Source organism: Stenella coeruleoalba, assembly GCF_951394435.1.
Source record: "Stenella coeruleoalba genome assembly, chromosome: X".
Lineage (NCBI taxonomy): Eukaryota > Metazoa > Chordata > Mammalia > Artiodactyla > Delphinidae > Stenella > Stenella coeruleoalba.
In genome coordinates, this window is record NC_137152.1 from 104,977,809 (window position 1) to 104,996,695 (window position 18,887).

Genomic DNA, 18,887 nt, shown 5'->3' on the forward strand with positions numbered 1-18,887 from the left:
GTGTGTCCAATCAGGGTACCAGGCCCATACAATAAAAAGTAAGTGTAATTTATAATATCTTTTTTTCTATTCGTTGACTAGAAGTATTTCAATCACTTAAAATATGTTACTTGTGTGAGAAGTTTTTCCTTTTCTTCAGTCTCTTCTGGTGTAAGAGGTTCAGCTCCATCAATCTTTTTTTGCTCCTCTCTTTGAGCCACAGCTGGATTTGGGATATCAGGATTCCTTGGGACCTAAGAATCAAGAGGTGTGTTATGAGTAAACTGTTGAGAAAAATTAATTAAGGGTATACATACTTGTATCAATATTTAGAGTTAGTTCAGCAGTAAACAAAATCAAGTCATACCAGAATGACACATGACCCTCTCCACATTTCTACTACCATGATATTACCGAAGTAGAACTGTTCTTAAATGTGCCACGTGGTACTTTACAGTTAAAAACCAGTTACAGCTAAATGCTACATTATATTCTAGACTTAATTACACTGTGGAACAAAAAAATCCTTATGATATGGTAATACATGGTAATAATAATATCATTATCCCCAACACCAACATTATACAATAAAATCTCAAGCCCAGAAACAAAAAGTTGGGTAGTACAAAAAGAGCCCATATTCACCTGGCAATACAGACCAGGGTATAGAAGTGGCAATGCACCTGAAGATTGCATCCAATGCTCTAATCAGTTCAACATGCAAAAAGAAAGGAGTACTTTTATTGCCTTCCAGGATATGGAAAGAGACAGCATCTTCACATAAAATGCAAAGACTGAAAGAGTGACAGGATAATGAAGAAGCAAAAAAAAAAAATAGAGACTATATATAAGAGGGAAGGGGTAAGCAAAGCACACAAACAGCTGTGATGGGACCTGCAGTCAAGGGGAAAAAACTACAGTAGCAGTGAGCAACAGAAGGTATAGCGTATACTATACAGCGCTGCATAGTATATAGAGCTGCAATACACTGGCAACTGAGAAGAAGAGAGCTCAAGTTCAAAAGACTGAGGACAGAAGCTCAGCTCTACAAGGAAGCAAGCAGTCAGCCAGTCATTTGTATCTCAAAACTGTAGTCCCAGGGGCCTCAGTGTGTCACCATGAACTTAGACAACCCATACAGTTCAGCAGTATAAAGCAGCATTCATTGTATGGAGTGATAAACTAAGTCACTCAGCGCAAAGCCTCACATCATTTTTATGTGCATCTGCAGTGACAATGCAGCACATTGATTTACGAGGGCAGGTATATAACATGTATAGTACATTTTATAGCATCCATCAAACATGGCAAGAACAGGGTTGGCAGTAAGCCTTCCACTGTTTGGAAGGCACACCTATCATAAATGACTCATCCTCTAGACGTATCAAATAGTCACGGTTTTACTAAAACATGATTATAATACATACTAGAGTACATTTCTCTAATTGTCATACATATTTCATAGAGTTTCAATCATAGCATTGTAATTTAAAAATAAGTATTTTTAAAACTATTGTATCCAATAGTTGTTTAAATATAAAACCTACTAACTGGGCATTAAAAAGACATACTGAAAAACAGATTCATTTGTACATAATCATCAGTACGAGACAATCAAATTAGTAAGTAATGACTAAATGTCTATTTTGTCCATAGCACTATGATAGGTGTTCACTGGAATATAAAAAATAGTGGACATGGTCCTTGCCCACAAGGAGCTCACAACCTAGCTGCGGGATTCTGAGCTATACTCTAAGAACTATAAGAATTTGGGGAGATGGAGAAGAGAGAACGAATATTCTAGGCTGGAGCAGTAAAGCAAAAACGGTAAGGCAAAAACAGGAAGGAGCATATATAAGGTTTATGTTGAGACGGGATAAGAAACAAGGTCAGGGGGAAACAGAATTAGAGGGCCTTCTGAAACTACACAGTAGGCAACAGCAAGCCATTGGAGATCTTTCACCAAAGGAGTACTGTTTTCACCTGCAAGCCTTGTGCTGGATGGATTGAAGTGAGGAAGCAACTAGAGGCAAGAGAACCAGCTAAACTGTTGTAATCTAGAAATGACGTATGATCACCTGGCCTAGGATGGTAGCAAATGGAAATGGAAAAGAAGGTGTAAATTAAAAATGAAATGTAGTCCAGTGATATGCATGATTTAAAATCACTTTTTTCAATAGCTAAATTCCACTTTTAAATCACAGGCACACCAGCAATTCCATTCCTAACATATCTATACAAAGACTTTTAGGAGAATGTTTATAGCAGCTTTACTCACAAGAGCCAAAACCCAGAAAGCAGTCCAGATGTCCATCAACAAGAGACTGGATAAGCAAACTGTGGTATATCCTTACAATGGAATAGTACTCGGCAATAAAAAGGAATGCACCATTGATAATGGGACAACATAGATGAATCTCAAAAACACTATGCTAAGTGAAAGAAGCCTTACACATAATATATGACTCCATTTATGTGAAACTCTGGAACAAAAAAACTAATCTACAGATGAAAATAATATCAGAACAGTGGTTGTGTCTGGGGAATGAATATGAGGATTGACTGGGAAGGGGCACTTTCTATATCTTTATAGGGGCTTCAGTTATATAGGCGTATGCATTTGTCAAAATTCACCAAATGGCACACAAGATTTATATATTTCAATGTATATAACTTTTATCTTAAAAAGAATCAAATAAATATTGAACTCCGGCTAATGATATACATGTTGAAGTGTTTCCGGGTGAAATATACTTATGTCTGCAACTTTGAAATTCATAAAGAAATAAGAAGGATATCCATTTGATAGAAAGCTGGAGAAACGGACAAATAGGTGATAAAGCAAATACAGTAAAATGTAAATTGGAAAATATATGTGGTGTGTATATGGGTGTTTACTGTATAATTATTTTGACATTTTTCTGTTTGGAAATTTTTCATAATAAAATGTTGAAAAAAATTACAGACATAGCTTTAAAAGTTTAACAGACCCCTTCAGTTGCTGGTGAAATTACTTTGGCCATAAATTTTAACTTTCATTGAGGAAAACCTCTTTAATCTTAAGATATTTCTCTACCAAAATGCTTCAAACTTTCCATACCTGACAAACCATACTTTAACAAAATATTTCACAAACATCTAATTTTATGACAGAAAATGGATAATATACCCACACAAAATGAACTTTTTATTCTATGTAGATATCTTCAATACTAAAAATTTTCCACCTGAACTTTAATAAAGGCAAAATCAGAATATTATAACATACCATTAGATTTTAGGATCGACTGCCCATATTTTTAATACAGCAAAACTTTAGAATGACTTCATCAATGTTACATTTACAATTTTATTTTTCTTTTAATTTTTTAAAATTCTTCTGCGGTATGCGGGCCTGTCACTGTTGTGGCCTCTCCCGTTGCGGAGCACAGGCTCCGGACGCGCAGGCTCAGCGGCCATGGCTCATGGGCCCAGCCGCTCCGCGGCACATGGGATCTTCCCGGACCAGGGCACGAACCCGTGTCCCCTGCATCGGCAGGCGGACTCTCAACCACTGCACCACCAGGGAAGCCCACATTTACAATTTTAGTTCTAAAAATTACTCAAACAACTGCTAAAATTTTTAGAATTAGAAATGACTCGTAATTCCTAAATTCCTGTATCTCTTCCTACAAATAATCTCCTTCTTAATATTTATTATTTTTAAAAGGTATTCATTTTTTACCTCATGAGGTTTTATCGACATTTAGCTTCCTAGAGTGATTTCAAAGTGCTATAAAAGAATTAAGTAGACAAATTATAGGCCAATAGTACTAAACAGATACCTAGATGGTATCTCAAGTACTCATACTGTATATATTACTGATGACCCCCAGTAACACTTAATATACAAGAAGTTATCTTTCAAGGAAACAACTCAATTATTATTTGGATTTCTAGTCAGATAGTAAGGAATTTCTGATTAAGAGTTATGTTCCATGGAAAAGTGAAAAACTTTTTGGGGGGCCTTGCTTCTTAGGAGCTTCAGCAAACATTTCATAGAAATATGGAATACTGAATTAAATGTGACAACACACAAAATAAAAGTAGTAACCTGAAATCAGCTCACTGTATTTTAATTCTACCACAACAAAACAGGTGGCCCACAATGACACATTACGGAAACTCACAAAGATTATAGAACTTCCTGCATTTGTCAAATGTTTATATCCCCTCCCAAAGAATTTTTATTGAAGATATATATTAGAATGTCCTACAGCTTTCTTCAGCTTCTAATATGGCAAAACTCTTTCACTCCATGTCTTAGACTCAACGGGACTTTTGGATACTCCGGATTTTTAAACTTCTGCAATTGAAATATCAATTCAGTCACCTTCTTCCAATGGAAGGGTTTTAGTGAGCAAGTGATTAAAAGCATTAAGTAACTCCTTTAAGTCACAAGAGCAATGAAGCTTCTGAATACGTCTAACCTGCAACAAGGTCAGAGCTTAGACAGCAGGGAAAATTGGCACATAATGCACAGCTATCTACCAAGTGGTTAGGACAAAACAAACAACTACTTCTCTCAGCCTCAAATAAAACAGAACTCTTTAATTCCAGATCTTATTATCAGGAATACTGCTGTGACCTTGTTGTGCTGAGTATTGAGGGGAAAAAACAAAACAGAAAATAAAAATGCAAATAAGCAGGCCCTGAAGAAAAATGCTGTTTACCCACTGCTTCAAGCCTACTGAGCCCTTCACTAACCACACTCCAAGTCACTACAGAATGTGACAGTGGGGACTCAAAATGGACAAAATGGAACCATGCACCACAATGCCCCCAGCTTCAGACAAAACCTCCCTCCCCTGAGCTAACAATCATTTAAGCAGAAAGAGGGAAAGGAGTCCCTTTTTGAGAACCTAACTACGTAGAGAATATCAGGAAACTCCACTACAGCAGTCCTGTTCATCTGAGAACAAACTATTGTTCCATTCATATTGTGGCTTGGGTTAGTTTTCTGGCGGTTTAGTAGGGGGGAAAAAAAATCAATGCTAGGAATCCTTGAGAAGATATGCCCAACACTTATCAATATCATATCGTCCTTTATAGGAAGCTTTTGCAAGTGATTAACATGCCATGCTCATCTGTCTATACAGTCAGCCCTCCGTATCCGCGGGTTCTGCATCTGTGGATTCAAGCAACCTCAGATCAAAAACATTTGAGGAAAAAATTGCAGAAAGTTCCAAAAAGCAAAACTTAAATCTGCTGCATGCTGGCAACTATTTACATAGGATTCACATTGTATTTATACCTATTTACATAGCAATCACATTGTATTAGGTATTATAAGTAATATAGAGATGATGTAAAATATATGGGCGAATTTGCATAGGTTACATGCAAATACTACGCCATCTTATATGAGACTTGAGCATTCACGGATCGTGGTATCTTTGTGGGCTTCTGGAACCAATGTCCCGCAGATACCAAGGGACAACTGTACTCAAACACAAGACCCACCCAATTAAAGCACCCACCTTAGCTCAGGTCTGTAGCCCCTGGTAAAGAATGGAAGAGACAAGGTTCAGAAAGAACCAACATCCAGAATGTATTCTTCTTTGTCTTGTAAATCCCCAGCTAAGTAGGCATACAGAGGATCAAGGCAAGTCTTAAGACAGTACAAAGGCAATCCAGGATGGGGCTGAGGAGAGCCTGGGGCTAGGAGTGGAGTGGTAGGGGGTCGATTCTTCTTCCACCCCCACTGCCACCACCACACTCCCAGCCACCACCATCTTTGCATCTTCACACTGCAGCAGCCTCCTGGCTGGTTTCCCTGGAGAAACTCACCATTCTCTGTGTTGCAACCAGAGTGATTTTTTTTTTTTTTTTTTGCGGTACGCAGGCCTCTCACTGTTGCGGCCTCTCCCATTGCGGAGCACAGGCTCCGGACGCGCAGGCTCAGCAGCCATGGTTCACGGGCCCAGCCGCTCCGCGGCATGTGGGATCTTCCCGGACCAGGGCACGAACCCGCGTCCCCTGCATCGGCAGGCGGACTCTCAACCATTGCGCCACCAGGGAAGCCCAGCCAGAGTGATTTTTAAAAATGTAAGTCTGATCATATTCTACCTCTTATAAGTGGCTTGACCTTGAGCAAATTACTCAGGGCAAATTACTCAACCTCTGTATGCCTCAGTTTCCCCACCTGTAAAATGGGTATGTAGTTCCAGGGCTCTTCTGAGAATACTGAGCTAATCATTTCTCAACAACTAAGAAGAGTAAGCAACACAAGTAAGGACTAAATAACTATCTGCTGTTATTATTCCATCACCCACCTACCCCTTTGCCTTAAAAACATCTCAAAGGCTTTCTTTGCTCTGAAGTTCAACCTAATTAATATGACCTATAATTAATGTTCAATGCTCCACTTGATCCAACTCAACCAACTCACCAGTTTCATCTCAAGTCATTCTCCTTCTCACCACTCCCTAGCAACACTGGCCTTCTTTCAGTTTCTGAAGGGGCAATCCTCCTTCCTACCACAACACCTTTGTACCTGTGGCTCCCCCACCTGAATGCTTCTGTCCCACACTTCACTTGGCTAATTCCTGTGCATCTCTCTGATCTCAACTTAAATGGTGGTCCTTAGGGACCACCTCCCTGACCTCCCACTCCACACTAGATACCCACGTTATGATCCCTCGTAGCACCCTTTGTAAGTACTGAAAACAAGTAACGTCACTACGCTGTGCTTTCAGCTTAATGTCTGTCTCCTCCATTAGAACGTGAGTACTGTGCACTGAGGAACCCCCACTGTCTTATTCGTCAGTTTATCCTCAGACCTTGACATAGGACCTGGCATAGGGGAGCACTCGATAAATATGTATTAAATGAAAAACAGTCCTCCTTTCACTCACACTCCCTCTCCAGTCACTTCTCTCCGGGAGGTGAGGAACAGAAAACAGTAAGGTGCCACAGCATGGATGCCGTGCCATCTCCCCTCTGCTCACTCATCCCTTTCCTCTCTTCTTGCACCTTCCTCCTTCCTATCACCCTTCGCAGCTGTCCCTTCATTCCTCCCTCTTCTAAGGTTTCCTCTCTCCTCCATCTCCTTCCAGCTGGCCACCACCCAACTGTCATGTAAGACCCTGACCCTTAACCACAAACCGCCTGTAATGAAAGGCACTATCTACATTAAAACCAGAGCTGTGGCGAGAATGTGGTGGGCACTGTATTATCACAGGGAACAGAATTTCAGTATCTCCAAAGAAGGAGCATAAACAGTTATATTAGCAGAGGTGATTTTTTTATTGCTGCTACTTGACTACCACTTGGCTCACCTCCCAAACAACATGTCAAACCACTGTAAACACAGTCCTTATTTAGGGCTGCAGAAAGAAGCAGAGTTATGTCAGATGCAGAAATAGCCCAGAATGTCTGAGTGGAAAGAGCATAGCATTTGAATGCTCAGAACCTGTGTTTGAGACCAGCACCCTTGGCAACTCTGTTAGCTACCTGACCTTGAACAAGTCATTTAACCTCACTGAACTTGTTTCCTCACCTATTATATAGAGGTGATAATAACACCTATCTCGCAGGGTTTCTAAGAAATCAAATGAAGTATGTGGTAAAACATTTATTCAATTATAAGATGCTCTACACAGATATTTGGTTGATTACTGGGGTCTAACATTTCAATCTAATTCTCCTTTAAGTCTCACTAATAATAGTCAATAAAAGTTAACAGAAAATAATGATCTAAACCTAAAATGTTTAATAATTCTTAGTGGGATCATGTATATATTTGTTTACCTCGTGAAATCTTATTCACTACTTTATTAATTTTACTATTTTTATTTTACATTTTAAACCTATAACTTGCCTGTTTCTTCTACCATATCGCTGTTTTCACTTTCTTTGAAACTGGTTTTATGCCTGATCCGATGTTCAACCATGATTCCTGTACTCTTCTACAACTTCCTAAGAAGGATTTTATCCAGTCCTGTTGGTTAAATACATTCAAATTTAATCATATTTCCCTAACCAGATTATAACTAACCACTTTATATATTTTTATACTTATATTCACCCTAACTTTCTTGTTCCTATTTATATATATTTCCACTTATATTCACCTTAAGTTTCTTGTCCCTATTTATATATATCTAAACTTTGGTACATAAATAGCAAGCAAAACTTTTTTGCTCTATTTCAAATGACAGTGCTCCCACTTTGGACAAATAGTAGAAACACTCTAGAGATTCATTCAGTTCCAAAATATTTTTTAACATCTTTATTAGAGTATAACTGCTTTACAATAGTGTGTCAGTTTCTGCTTTATAACAAAGTGAGTTTGTTATACATATACATATGTCCCCATATCTCTTCCCTCAGTTCGAAAATATTAACTAACTAAATATCTTATATATATATGGAGCTTTTCTAGGCATATTACAGTTACCAATCAAAATAACTGGTCACAGTTCCACTTGTGATAAAAGTTCACAAAATAAATTTTAAAACACAGCTTCCAATTCATAAAACATAAATCTTCATAAAATTATAACAGTGTTAATACTTTTATAATTTTGTTCATACTATTGACTATTATTTGGTCATCCCTTTCCACTCACTAGGAAGCCAATTTCAACATACAGAAATAACCTGGTATGCTTAATCTCTCAATGTGATAGCTGTAAGTATGACAGACATTATATTTCACTCACTACAAACGGGTTCTTATCTACCTATATAAGTAAGAAATTTGAATTCCAAAAGATCATTTTTAAGTTCCATAATTCATTATCGTGTTTATCATTATTTTAACACCTAAGTGATCACAATCTACTAACCACCAACAGGGCTTCTATCAATCTACGAGCAATAAACACAAAAATACTATTTCTTGGTCATTTTGAGGAAAATAATCAAACATTTCCTATCATCTATTATACATTCACTTCTATTTAAACACATACCTATTGTTTATTCTACATATTCTTCGAGCACCTGAATACGAGAATTATTAAAATGGTATTACTATTTTGAAATATTGGATAATTCTCCACTAATCTCATTTAGTGATGATCTTACTGGTGATTGGGTAGCTTGATGCTTTGCTTCTAGTTAAACCCCCTCTTTGGTTTTAAAAACACCACTATTTTGACTTACTCTTAAGTTCTCTCACATTAAAATGGAACACTTTCTAGTCTAGCTTGATACATTATATTAGCTTAAAAGATTGTATTATGCTAATCCAAAAAACTGAAAAATTACCTTATAGCCTATGGTCTTCCTATAATAAAGAATTTCCTTTTCGAGGAGCTCAAATAAGCGTGGTGGGAAAAACTGAAAATCCTGAATATTTGGCTGTTTTGGAGGTCGTGGAGCCTGCGGGGGAGAAAATGCATTACATATATATTTGTTTTCAGTACATGAAGTGAACACACTTATCTTTTATTATTTCTTTTATATATAGAAAAATAAATACAATGGAATCCATTTATATGGCTAGAGCATATCAAGTACTTTTCTGTATTGTTATATTTTAGGGACTAAGATTTAGCACTAATATAAGTAAATCTGAATCAGAGACCACGTTACGAGACAATTCTACTGTAGGACATAAAACCTGGCCTCATACTGCTTTACCTTTGGAATCTTTGGCTCACTAACACGTAAAGCCTCTCTGAAGTAGGCATCCACCGCATAGTTGGCTTTGCGTTCTCGTTTGGGAGGTTCAATCCATTCCACCATTCCAAGCTATACACGAAAACAAGAATGAGGAGTTTAATAATTCCAAATTTTTTTATAAATATCAAGCACATCAAGGTTGTAGAAGTGCGAGAAAACCAAAGCCATTAGGAAGAATCAAAACTTGCTTTGTAAAACTCTAATTGGAAAAGATACATGCACCCCAAAAGAATCTGAAAAAGAAGTAACTAAATCACTTTGCTGTACACTTGAAACTAACACAATATTGTAAATCAACTATACTTCAATTAAAAAAAAACTTGCTTTATGAGTCAGTTATACATCCCAACTTCCAAAACCTCATACTGTATACCAAGTTTAGGTGCAAGTGCAAGGATGGTTTTCTTTTTTTTTTAAAGGAAGTTTGAAACTTAGCTCTTGCTTAGTGATTGAGAAGAATTTGCATAATCTGGTTAATATTTTATGTCAAAATAAATAAATAGCGTCTAATATAGGAGGAAGACTAATATTGATTCTGGTAACTGTGTTAAGTGTATGAATTAGAAAATAGCTGAAAGGCATAAATAATAAATATCAACATGACAGCCACATATCCCTTCAAATCAAGAGAAATTTTAAAATAAGACCTCTTGGTAAGGTAGCTGTGGGAAAAGCCAGTGGAATCAGAAAGACCTGAATTTGAAACCAGGTTCTGCCACTTTACCAACTGTATAACTCTGAAGAAATTATTTTCTCCATCTGTAAAATGGGAATAATAATAATACCTACTCTGAGGATTAAATGTGACCATATATGTGAAAGCATTAGGTAAACTGCCAAGAGTTAAATGTAAGTTATTATTAAATATCCAAAGTGGTGTGAACAATGATTTGGTAGCCTTACAAAACTTTACCCCAATATCAGCTGGAAAATGCAATTTAAAAGTCAATATACAAAAGTGACAATATAAAGTTCTGAGTCTGTAGGTATGCTTTTCTAGTTCAGATATTTTTCTTGATTTCACAGTGCCTAGCCTACTACTTTTACACAAAAGAGGCCATTAATCTATTGGGCTGGCTAAAAGTTTTGTTTGGTTTTTTCTGTAAGATGGCTCTAGTAGCACTTACTTGTCTTTAACTTCATTGGAAATAATTCTGTTAGATTGTATGTGACAGCTGTCATATCAGCATGCATTTAAAAAAAAAGACTTATCAAAATTGGTGAATTTTTGTGTAGCCATTTTAACATTGAAGATGGAAGAAAAAAAGCAACATTTCCAGCATATTATACGTTATTTTTCAAGAAAGGTAGAAACGCAAAAAAAAAAAAAAAGATTTGTGCAGCGTATGGAGAAGGTGCTGTGACTGATCGAACGTGTCAAAAGTGGTTTGCGAAGTTTCATGCTGGAGATTTCTCACTGGACGATGCTCCACAGTCAGGTAGACCAGTTGGAGTTGATAGCGATCAAATCGAGTTATTGAGAACAATCAACAGTATACCATGCGGGAGGTAGCCAACATACTCAAAATATCCAAATCAAGCACTGAAAATATTTGCACTAGGTTGGTTATGTGAATCGCTTTGATGTTTGAGTTCCACATAAGTTAAGCGAAAAAAACCTTCTTGACCATATTTCCGCTCTACTTAAACATAATGAAAATGTTCCATTTTAAAACAAATTGTGACGGGTGATGAAAAGTGGGTACTGTACAGTAATGTGGAATGGAAGAGATCGTGGGGCAAGTGAAATGAACCACCACCAACCACACCAAAGGTCAGTCTTCATCCAAAGAAGGTGATGTTGTGTATATGGTGGGATTGGAAGGGAGTCCTCTGTTATGAGCTCCTTCTGGAAATCCAAATGATTAATTCCAACAAGTACTGCTCCCAATTAGACCAACTGAAAGCAGCACTCGATGATTAGTCAACAGAAAATGCATAATCTTCCATCAGGGTAACACAAGACCGCATGTTTCTTTGAGGACCAGACAAAAACTGTTACAGCTTGGCTGGGAAGTTCTGATTCATCTGCCGTATTCAGCAGACATTGCACCTTCAGATTTCCAATTATTTTGGTCTTTACAAAATTCTCTTAATGGAAAAAAATTTCAATTCCCTGGAAGACTGTAGAAGGAACCTCGAACAGTTCTCTGCTCAAAAAGATAAAAAGTTTTGGGAAGATGGAATTATGAAGTTGCCTGAAAAATGCCAGAAGGTAGTGAAACAACAGGGTGAATACGTTGTTCAATGAAGTTCTTGGTGAAAATGAAAAATGTGTCTTTTATTTTTACTTAAAAACCGAAGGCACTTTTTGGCCAATCCAATACAATTAATGGTCCCACTCTATTTGACCTCATCTACAGGCTGAGTTCTAACCTTGTTATCACATTTTAAGAGTGGAAGATAAACTAAGATGACTAGAATGGTTAGAAATCATAAACTCTGTGTCTAGAGAAGTAAAGACTAAAGACAAAATGGTGGCATCCACATATGGAAAAGTCTATCAGATAGAAAAAAATGTTCTTTGTTGATCTATAAGATTAAAACCAACATGGAAAGTCACAAGAAAGTAGATTGCTACTCAATATAATTTAACAAATATGTCTTAAGTACCTATTTGCAAGTGTCAAGGATACAAAAGTGAATAAAACAATCTCTTCCACCAAGGAGCTTATAAGCCAAATAAGAAGTATTTTGAGGTACTTCCCTGGTGGCACAGTGGATAAGACTCTGTGCTCCCAATGCAGGGGCCCCAGGTTCAATCCCTGGTCAGGGAACTATATCCCACATGCATGCTGCAACTAAGAGTTTGCATGCCACAACTAAGAATTTTTTGCATGCTACAACTAAGAAGCCCACCTGCCTCAACTAAGGAGCCCACGTGCCACAACTAAGGTGCCCGCCTGCCTCATCTAAGGAGCCTGTGTGCCACAACTAAGACCCGGTGCAACCAAATAAATAAATATTTTTTAAAAAATAGAAGTATTCTGAGAACCAGAGAATATAACACAGTGAAATGAAATATCCTGAATAAGAATCCCAACAATACCGAGTTCAACCAGAGGTTGGATGGGGGGAAGAAAAAAAAACAGAGGCTAGATAACTGTCCTAGATGTTATCGATGGGATTTCTTAATCACAAACAAGGTTAGACTAAATGTCTCTTTTACCTCTAAAAGTTCACGAGATGGATAATGTGAGTTATGTAACATGATGAGTTTTGTTTTGTTTTTCCCCTCAGATGGGTTAATGTGAGATGACAGTAATAGAAAAGATTTTTTTTTTTTTTTTTGCGGTACGCGGGCCTCTCACTGTTGCGGCCTCTCCCACTGCAGAGCACAGGCTCCGGACGCACAAGCTCAGCAGCCATGGCTCACGGGCCTAGCCGCTCCGCGGCATGCGGGATCTTCCCAGACCAGGGCACGAACCCATGTCCCCTGCATCGGCAGGCGGACTCTCAACCACCGCGCCACCAGGGAAGCCCGAAAAGATATTTTTTAATAACCAATATTTATTTGTCTCGATTGGGATGAAAAATCAATAATAACTTAACTTTCTAAAAGTAATGTATTTGGCCATTTAACCTATACTTGTTTGAAGGTTTAGATATTCAAATGTGAAATAAGTATTAAAGGCCAATTCCTGGATTTTCAAAAACAGAATAAATCATGCTAAATTAGTTTGTTTTAGATAAGACTACATTAATACAAACTTATTCAGGTTAATTTATTCAGAATCAATTTCAGTCATTATGACTTAATTCACCAGGTATGGTTATAAACTAATGCAACTGGTTCGATAAATCTTATATAAAAATCTACCTCACTGTGCAATTTCCATATGTATGAACAACATTCTTGCAGGTTTTCAATTCTCTTCAAAGGACAGTATGAACTTATTTTATGAACCTATCTAGAAAATATGGAAAGACATAATAAAAATATAATTTCAACTCAGAATATTCAGAAAAAAATCTGATTTAGTCAGTCAATTATAAAAGTCATCATAATTGTTATCATCAAAATTTCTTTATATCTGTACATCATTATTTTGCTAGAATTAGAAACACAGGAAAACTTGTTATATTAGAAATGGACAAATATTTTACTAAGCCTAATTTTCCTCTAAGAAAGTAGGTAGGAAGCACCACTGATATTTAGACTTTTCACTGTTACTTTATAAAACACTTATAATAACAATAAGCCCAAGGGAATAATTGTAAAATTAATAAAATTCATATCACATAATGAGATCTAAAAAGCATATTAGGAAGGCAGTTTGCACTCTGTGTATGCAGGCTGTCACCTCCATCTCCTCAGAGTAAGCCATAAGTAGTCTGAATTAAGGTTATAGATAGAATAACCACATAGATTTTGGTCAAGATACTAAAAACTAACCAGAAATAATGACAGCAACAAAGCATTATCAACATACTAGTTGCAATGCAAATTAAAATGGCTCACCTCTGATTTTTCAGTAAAATCAATACCTAAGAATAAGCTTTTTTATTTTAAAAAATTCATTCTGTCAGTTAAAAAATTTAACAGCTTTATAGAACAATTTGAGTAACAAAATAAAAATGATAGAATTGTATTATAACTCAAAAAATAACTCTCCTTGAGTCCATGTTGATATAAATAAAAGAGTACATAAATAAATGGGGAGAAGGGACAGCTCTTCCTTACAGAAAAATCCCAATTAATAAATGTAGATGGAATGAAGGAAATACAAAATTACCGTTAAGTAAACACCGCAATAACTATTGCAGGCAAACTCCACCAAGAGATGCTAAAACCAGTGGGCAAAAATTTGAGGCGTATCTCCCCCCACCAAGATACTTATCAATTACAAAGGGAAAAAATGGGAACTCTACAGTGGAAAAAGCCAGCAGACATCACCTCAACAACGTGACTAAGGTTACTGTCCCCAGTAACATGACATAGTGATGTCATATGTTCCCTGGTATGATGTACTGAGAAAGACGTAACATCCCTTCCAACACATTCTTGCTAAAAATGCATAATGTCAATCAAATCATGAAAAAAATGTCGAACAACCCCAAAGTGAGATTCAAACTACAAGACAACTGAACAATACTCTTCAAGAGTCATGAAAAACAAAGAAAGACTGAGAACTATCACAGATTAGAAGAGACCAAGGAGACACAGCAACAAAATGCAATGTGGGTCAAGAGAATGAGAAGACAAGCCACAGACTGGGAGAAATTGTTTGCAAAAGACATATCTGATAAGAGACTATTATCCAAAATATACAAAGAACTCTTAAAACTCAACAATAAGAAAACAACCATTCTGATTTTTAAATGGGCGAAAGATCTGAGGAGACACTTCCCCGATGAAATATACAGATGGCAAATAAGCAAATGAAAAGATGCTCCCCATCATATGTCATGAGTGAAATGCAAACTAAAACAAAGACATACTACTACACACCTACTAAAATGGCAAAAATCCAGAACACTGTCAACACCAAATGCTGGTGAGAATGTGGCGCAAACAGGAACTCTCATTCACTGCCCACGGGAATGTAAAATAGTATGGCCACTTTGGAACACAGGCTGGCAGTTTCTTACAAAATTAAACATACTCTTACCATACAATCCAACAATCGTGCTCCTTGGGATTTACCCAAAGGAGTTGAAAATCTATGTCCACACAAAAACCTGCACATAAATGTTTATGGCAGCTTTATTCATAATTATCAAAACTTGGAAGCAACCAAGATGTCCTTCAGTAGATAAATGCATAAATAAGCTGTAGTACCTCCAGAAAATGGAATATAACTCAACACTACAAAGAAATGAGCTATCAAGCCATGAAAAGACATGAAGGAACTTTAAATGCATATTACTAAGTGAAAGAAGCCAATTGGAAAAGGCTACATACTGTATGATTCCAACTATATAATATTCTGGAAAGGGCAAGACTATGGAGAAAGTGCAAAGATCAGTTGTTGCTAGGGGTTGACGGGAGGGTGGGATTAACAGGCAGCACACAGAGGGTTTTTAGGGCAGTGAAACTATTCTGGATATCATAATGGTGGATACCAGTCATTTATACATTTATCCAAACCCACAGACTGTACAACACCAAAAGTGAATCCTAATGTAAACGATGGACTTTGAATGATAATGATGTCAGTGTAGGTTCGACTGGTGTGGGATGTTGACAGTGGAGGAAGCTGTTGGAGGGAGGCAGATGGAATATGGGAAGTCTTTGTATTTTCCACTTGATTTTGCTGTGAACCTAAAACTGCTCTTAAAAATAAAACTCTGTTTTTAAAAACTGCAATGTGGGATCCTGGATTATAAACCCTGGAACAGGGAGAGGACATTAGGGGGAAAACATGTTAATTTCCTGGACTTGATCACTGTAATATGATTAAGTAAATTGTTAACATTAGGGGAAGCTGAGTGAAGGATATATGTGAACTCTTTACTAGTTTTTGCAATAAAGTCTGAAGTCATTTGAAAATTAAAAGTTTTTAAAATTACAGCCATAATTTCAGTTTAAACAGACAAAATAAATAAAATTCCCATTTCTTCAAGAGACCTTTGTTGTCCATGAAGTATATTACAAGGCATTCTTTTATAAATGAGACCACCTGTAACAAAGTCCTTCTGGCATTTAAGTAACTATATGTTAACAATAATATTATTACTAGTATAATTAATACTAAGTGCTACATATTTTGTTCTAATTACTCTATAATGTAATTACTCCAATCTCCATTTGATAGGTGAAAAAACTGATTATCCAAAGTCACTTAATTATGGTTACCAAAGGGGAAAGGAGGGGAAGGATAAATTAGGAGTTTGGGATTAACATATACACACTACTACATATAAAATAGATAACCAACAAAGACCTACTGTACAGCACAGGGAACTATACTCAATATTTTGTAATAACCTATAAGGGAAAAGAATCTGAAAATAATACATATGTATGTATAACTGAATCGCTTTGCTGTATACCTAAAAGTAACACAACATTGTAAATCAACTATACTTCAATAAAAAAAAATTTAAGTCAATTAGTGATCGAGTTGTGATTTCAGCTTTAGAATCCAGGAACTCAACCACATCCTATACTGCTTCTCAAAAACAAAAGTGGTGGTAGTGGTAGTAGCAGCAACAGCAAAAATGATGTTGATGGTGGTGGTAATAATAATAATAATAAACCAGCCCTTAGATAAGATCATTTTGACATACATCACTTTCACGCTGTAGCACAGTATTGTGATAGGTAAGTGCCAGTGTTTTGTTAAATATATAATTGTTACGGGAAGAAATGCTAATTTGAGAATCTAATGGTTGAGGGTAAAAAGTTACCTTCTGTTTTTCTCTATAATCTTCTCCTTCAAACTTGTACAAACTTTGTTCAGTGTCCATTCTAAAATTTCTCAGAGAAGACTCTCCCATTTTCTGCAAGCGTTCATTCATCTCTGCAGTCTAAAGTTGAAGGCATTGAAATTAGAAAATTATCACTGAATTACTTATAAAAATCTGTGGATTTTCTATCTTTTTAAAAGTCAGGTTTTGATATGAAATATGCAGTCTGTTAATTTACAAGGTAATAATGCAATGTTAACATCAAACTTGAATATAAATTTAATTTGCCCCAAGTATTTTAAATACTTAAATGGCTCTTAAGTGTTCTCACTTAGGCTTTCTTTAAAATCTTTTGTCATTGAAAATGTAGCCATATTATAATTTCTGCTGCATAATTTTAATGGGACACATGGTTAATGCTAAAACAAAGGCAAACTTGGATTAAACAACACATTTGCACGCTAACATAAAACACAGGAACACAAGATTGTTCAAATTCCAACATATGGCTTCAGATACGTGAAAAGGTACTAAATATCACTAATCGTCAGGGAAATGCAAATCAAAGCTACAATGAGATATCACCTCACACTTGTTAGAATGGCCATCATCAAAAAGTCTACAAATAATAAATGCTGGAGAGGATGTGGAGAAAAGGGAACCCTCCTACACTGTTGGTGGGAATTGGTTAAGGAAATGTAGAAAACAGTATGGAGGTTCCTCAAAAAATTAAAAATAGAGTTACCATATGATCCAGCAATTCCAAATTCCACTCCTGGGAATTTATTTGAAGGAAATGAAGACACTAACTTGAAAAGATACCTACCTGCACCCCCATGTTCGTTACAGCACTATTTACAATAGCCAAGACGTGCAAACAACCTAAGCGTCCATCGATGGATGAATGGATAAAGAAAATGTGGTGTAAATGTATACGATGGAACATTACTCAGCCATTAAAGAGAAGGAAATCCTGCCATTTGAGACAATGTGGATGGACCTTGAGGCTATTATGCTAAATGAAATAAGTCAGACAGAGAAAGAAAAATACCATATGATCTCACTGATATGTGGAATCTAAAAAAAAAGAAAACCTAACTCATAGACCCAGAGAACAGATTGGCTGGTTGCCAGAGGTGGGGGGTGGGAGGTCAGTTATAAAATAAATAAGTGCTGGGGCTATAATATAAATGTATGGAGATATAGCCTCAGAAACAAAAAATAGTCTGAAAAGTAAATTCGACCAATTTACAGGAAATACAGTACATAAGTGAACATGGTAAAATACTCCGTGGGGATGGAATCAGCAAAATCTAGACTGTGAGCAACTCAAAAGGCAAACAATCCAGTTTCTTCACCAAATAAATTACAAGGGAAATAATACATAAATGGAGGGAGAACCTACAGATTAAAAAGGATACATATGACATATCAACCAATGACAATGTATAGACCTTACATGCATTCTGATTTTTAAAAAAGTTTTAAAAAACCTTAGCTACTTCTGAGATAATTGGAAATTTGAATTATAACTGGATTTTTGCTGTTAAAGAATTATTGGGGTTTTTCAGGTGGGACAATGCCATCATGGTTATGTTTTTAAAGAGTTCTTATATTTTAGAAATACATAGTGAAATATTTACAGCTGAAATGATATGGCTGAGATTGAACTGGGGCTGTGAATGGGGCAGGACTGGTTGATGAACTGGGGCTGTGAATGGGGCAGGAAGATGAACTGGGGCTGTGAATGGGGCAGGACTGGTTGATGGTTGTTGGAAACAGGTGATAAGTACATGGGGGTTCATTACACTATTCTGTCTACTTTTGCTTATGTTTGAAATTATCCATAATAATTTGTGAAAAAAGGTAAATTCAACACAAAA

General features: G+C 36.5%; 1 protein-coding gene across 7 annotated transcripts in view; it reads right to left on the bottom strand.

Annotated features, from left to right (window-relative positions):
• The window catches only part of SMARCA1 (SNF2 related chromatin remodeling ATPase 1), a 74,564-nt gene that overhangs the window by 24,924 nt on the left and 30,753 nt on the right, over window positions 1-18,887 (bottom strand). For all 7 annotated transcript variants that reach the window (XM_079911552.1, XM_079911555.1, XM_079911549.1 and 4 more), the window contains 4 exons: window positions 17,005-17,124; window positions 9,610-9,720; window positions 9,235-9,348; window positions 111-233 (listed from right to left, as the gene is read on the bottom strand). In XM_079911552.1, coding sequence (XP_079767678.1) covers window positions 111-233; window positions 9,235-9,348; window positions 9,610-9,720; window positions 17,005-17,124 — 468 coding nt within the window. The remainder of the gene's footprint in view (window positions 1-110; window positions 234-9,234; window positions 9,349-9,609; window positions 9,721-17,004; window positions 17,125-18,887) is intronic.